Genomic DNA, 3,488 nt, shown 5'->3' with positions numbered 1-3,488 from the left:
TTAACGCTTTTGTTTTCTAATCACTTTCAGTGATTGGGCTACCACTCAGTATACGTCCTGACAAGCTGTTATTTATCATTCTCATGGGAAATACTTACATTTGAATCTACGGATTTGAGTCAGCACCGCCCCTTCTGCCATTATTAAATATTAGAGCCCGGCCACTTTACAACAAACAGTCTGGCAAGGTAACTGTAAACTGATGCTGTGCGCTTTTGATTGTATGAAAATGAACAATATACTCGAGTGGTTGAAAGAAATATTAATCTTCGGATTTTCACTTTTCAGGGCTTTATGGGGCCGATATTTACAGATGTAGATGTTTTTTTTTGGTATATATTTTTACTTGATTTTTGTTTATATATATTAATAAAATATGAAGAAAAAAAAGTAAAACTCATACTGTACATACTTCAAATTTATAAAAACAAAATATGAAAATTACACAGTAAACTACAAGTAACCTGTGATGTCACCGATGTGATGACAATTGGCCAAGGAGAAGATAGTTAAGAAGCGCAGGAGCTAGGAGCCTACTAGGTAAATATACCCAGCTCTGAGCTCTCTAAAAGTAAATAGTAGTACTTCTCTGAGAGAGAGAGAAGAGGATAATATTTATAAAAATAATTTCTATATCAGCCTCCTCTCTTGTTCGCTATCATAGCCTTCCGACAATAAATCAGACATTGCTATGCATGCATAATTATGTATACATGTGTAGAACTCGTTTTATATACAGATTTCCGAGTATTGAAATAAAGGAGGGCGGGGGGACGGGACTACTGAGATGGGGGGTTTTTGAGTGTTTATATATACACTCCACACTGAAAGGTAAGCTTAAAGCTGCACGCTCACACAGGGTTATTGTATGTACGACCTCCAGTTTCTATTTCTAATAGGTAGAAGTAGTAATGGAGGGGGCCTTGGCACGATGAATGGCTTTCTGCCCTTTATATATAAATAAATTTATATATGTATACACTTCTTTGAAGGTCAGAGATTACTTTTGAGGTCTCAGCGGCTCAGCATTCAGTGCTTAAGGATTCGTATTTGGGTTCCCATGCCAGCAACGCACTTGTTGATGAAAGGTAATGGTCCAAGTCTCCTGGTTCCTCCACCTCGACATTTGTATGTATATAAAATAGCATTTTATTCTACAAGCCCTGTCACTCCTTAGATTCGCCGATTAGGCTAGCGGAAACGGAATCCGTTCGTATATTTTTTTGACGTCAAACTGGTATTGTTCGAGGCCGAACGGATCATAAACATAGCCTTCTAAATTAGACATAAAATGAATTTTACATCAAAATAATAAATATATGTAGAATAGTTCCCTTGCAACACTTTGACTTGTACACCCATCATCGCATATGCCAAGGGCACTGGCAACGATGCCTTCTCTTATACTATGGCGCGGTAGATAGATTGACTATGGCACAAACCACATAGCTCAGCAATCTTCAGTGTGCGACACTTGTTTAGTTGTACCTATTTCACATCATACTCGAATCGGATGGTATAATTCCTACCATATGCACAAATGTAGTTCAAGGGCACCGCCAGAAGGTAGTTTGACCTCTTTTAATAGCACTCCAGATAGGGTTGTGTGAATCTCAGTAAAACATCGTTGATCCACATTTCCTGTGTATCTTCCAAGTAGTCGTTTAACCAGACTTTACTAGACTCTCAATAGTTTTGGCCACCTCATCGGCACTCATACCGCTCAAATTCTCTTTCTTCTCAACGCCAAATCCTAGTGTTCAGAGGGACAAGACATTGGTGAGTCAATGAATTGATATAAATATGGTCAGAATTCGAAATACAATTCATACATCTGTACACAGTGGAAGTCGGAGTACATGTCACAATATCAACCGAATAGTATCCGTGCACAATTGCGATGTAAAACTATCAAGAAGTTTCAACAACATCTTAATATATATATATATAAATAAATAAATATAAACATATATATATATATATGTATACATACATACATAAATACATACATATAAATATAAATATACATAAATATACATACATACATACATACATAACATACATACATACATACATACATATAGACACACTATATATATCTATCATATATATATATATTCATATATATGCACCAACACATGACACCCACCCAGATATATACATACATACACACATATATATACACATACATACAAACACACACACACACAAACACTCACACACTCACACACACATATATATATATCATCATTAAATATCATCCATTGCTATATGTACAAGTGAAGCTTCAAATTACCGTAGCGTGCGAAGACCTTTGGATCGATGGCACTCGTTTCTCTGACCAAGATGGGGAAGTTTGGGTTTGCTTTTTTGATTGCAACGTAGTCTCTTTCGATGAATTCTCTGCGAGTATTGACAGAGTATTGTATCAGAACAGTGATAGAGAGCTAGTGACAACGCGGGAAGTTTAAATGAGATTTAGCAATGTGGAAAAGACAAGCTTATGCGCTAATTGGACACGCCATCCAGGTCCATATCCGGAGAGCCATTAAAAGAGATTACGGTTGACAATGACCAAAATTTGCATGGTCCTGGCAAATGTGTCAAGCTCATGGTTCACGACTAGAAACGCTCAACGACATATATAATTGACTTAATATATATGTTCGAATAGGAACTGAAAGAAACAGAAAAAGACCCTCACGTTCGAACAAAAAGAAACATAAAAGCAAAACATAAATACAAATAGATACAAATAAAAACAAAAAAGACGTCATACACACCGACACACATATACAAACACAAACAAGTAGATACATACATACATATGTACATACGTACGTACATATAGACACATAGGCACACACAAACACATACATCCATATATATATATCCAGACACAGAAACAAAAGACACACACACATATATATATATATATAAACACATATATATATTTATATGCATACATAAATACATACATACATACATGAATACAAACAAACAAACACACACAAACACACATATATATATATATACAGACACACAGACACAGACTAAGAGACATCTATATATATATATATACAGCCACACAAACACACAGGCACAGAGACATCTATATATACATATATACAGCCACACAAACACACAGGCACAGAGACATCTATATATACATATATACATATATAAATGTTTATATATATATATATATATATGTTTGTGTCTGTGTATTTGTGCGTCTGTATATATATATATACATACATATAAATTTACGAATACAATCGTACATACACAGGCACACACAGACGGACACAGACACAGATATATATATATATACAGGAGTACTAAAAAATATTTGCATACATCTATATTTATATAATCTATACATTTAAACATACATGCGTACACAAACAAATATATACATACATGAATATATCCACACACAAACACACTTAGACTTTCACATTCACACATTTACCATACCCTAAACA

General features: G+C 34.7%; 2 protein-coding genes across 2 annotated transcripts in view; both read right to left on the bottom strand.

The window, feature by feature from the left end:
- The window catches only part of SARC_11003 (hypothetical protein), a 3,013-nt gene extending 2,768 nt beyond the window's left edge, over positions 1-245 (bottom strand). The window contains exon 1 of the mRNA XM_014294921.1: positions 99-245. Within this exon, the coding sequence (XP_014150396.1) occupies positions 99-141 (43 nt within the window). The 5' untranslated portion in view covers positions 142-245. The remainder of the gene's footprint in view (positions 1-98) is intronic.
- Positions 246-1,664: 1,419 nt separating this feature from the next.
- On the bottom strand, positions 1,665-2,403 carry SARC_11002 (hypothetical protein; the record flags this gene model as incomplete). Its single annotated transcript, XM_014294920.1, has 2 exons — positions 1,665-1,753; positions 2,297-2,403. Coding segments are annotated over 2 exons (196 nt in total), but the record flags the coding sequence as incomplete, so codon positions are not given.
- Between the last annotated feature and the right edge of the window lie 1,085 nt (positions 2,404-3,488).

The sequence above is a fragment of the Sphaeroforma arctica genome (genome assembly GCF_001186125.1).
Source record: "Sphaeroforma arctica JP610 unplaced genomic scaffold supercont1.1485, whole genome shotgun sequence".
Taxonomy (NCBI): Eukaryota; class Ichthyosporea; order Ichthyophonida; genus Sphaeroforma; species Sphaeroforma arctica.
The sequence above is the reverse complement of the archived record's forward strand: the minus strand, read 5'-3'. Positions and strand labels throughout refer to the sequence as shown.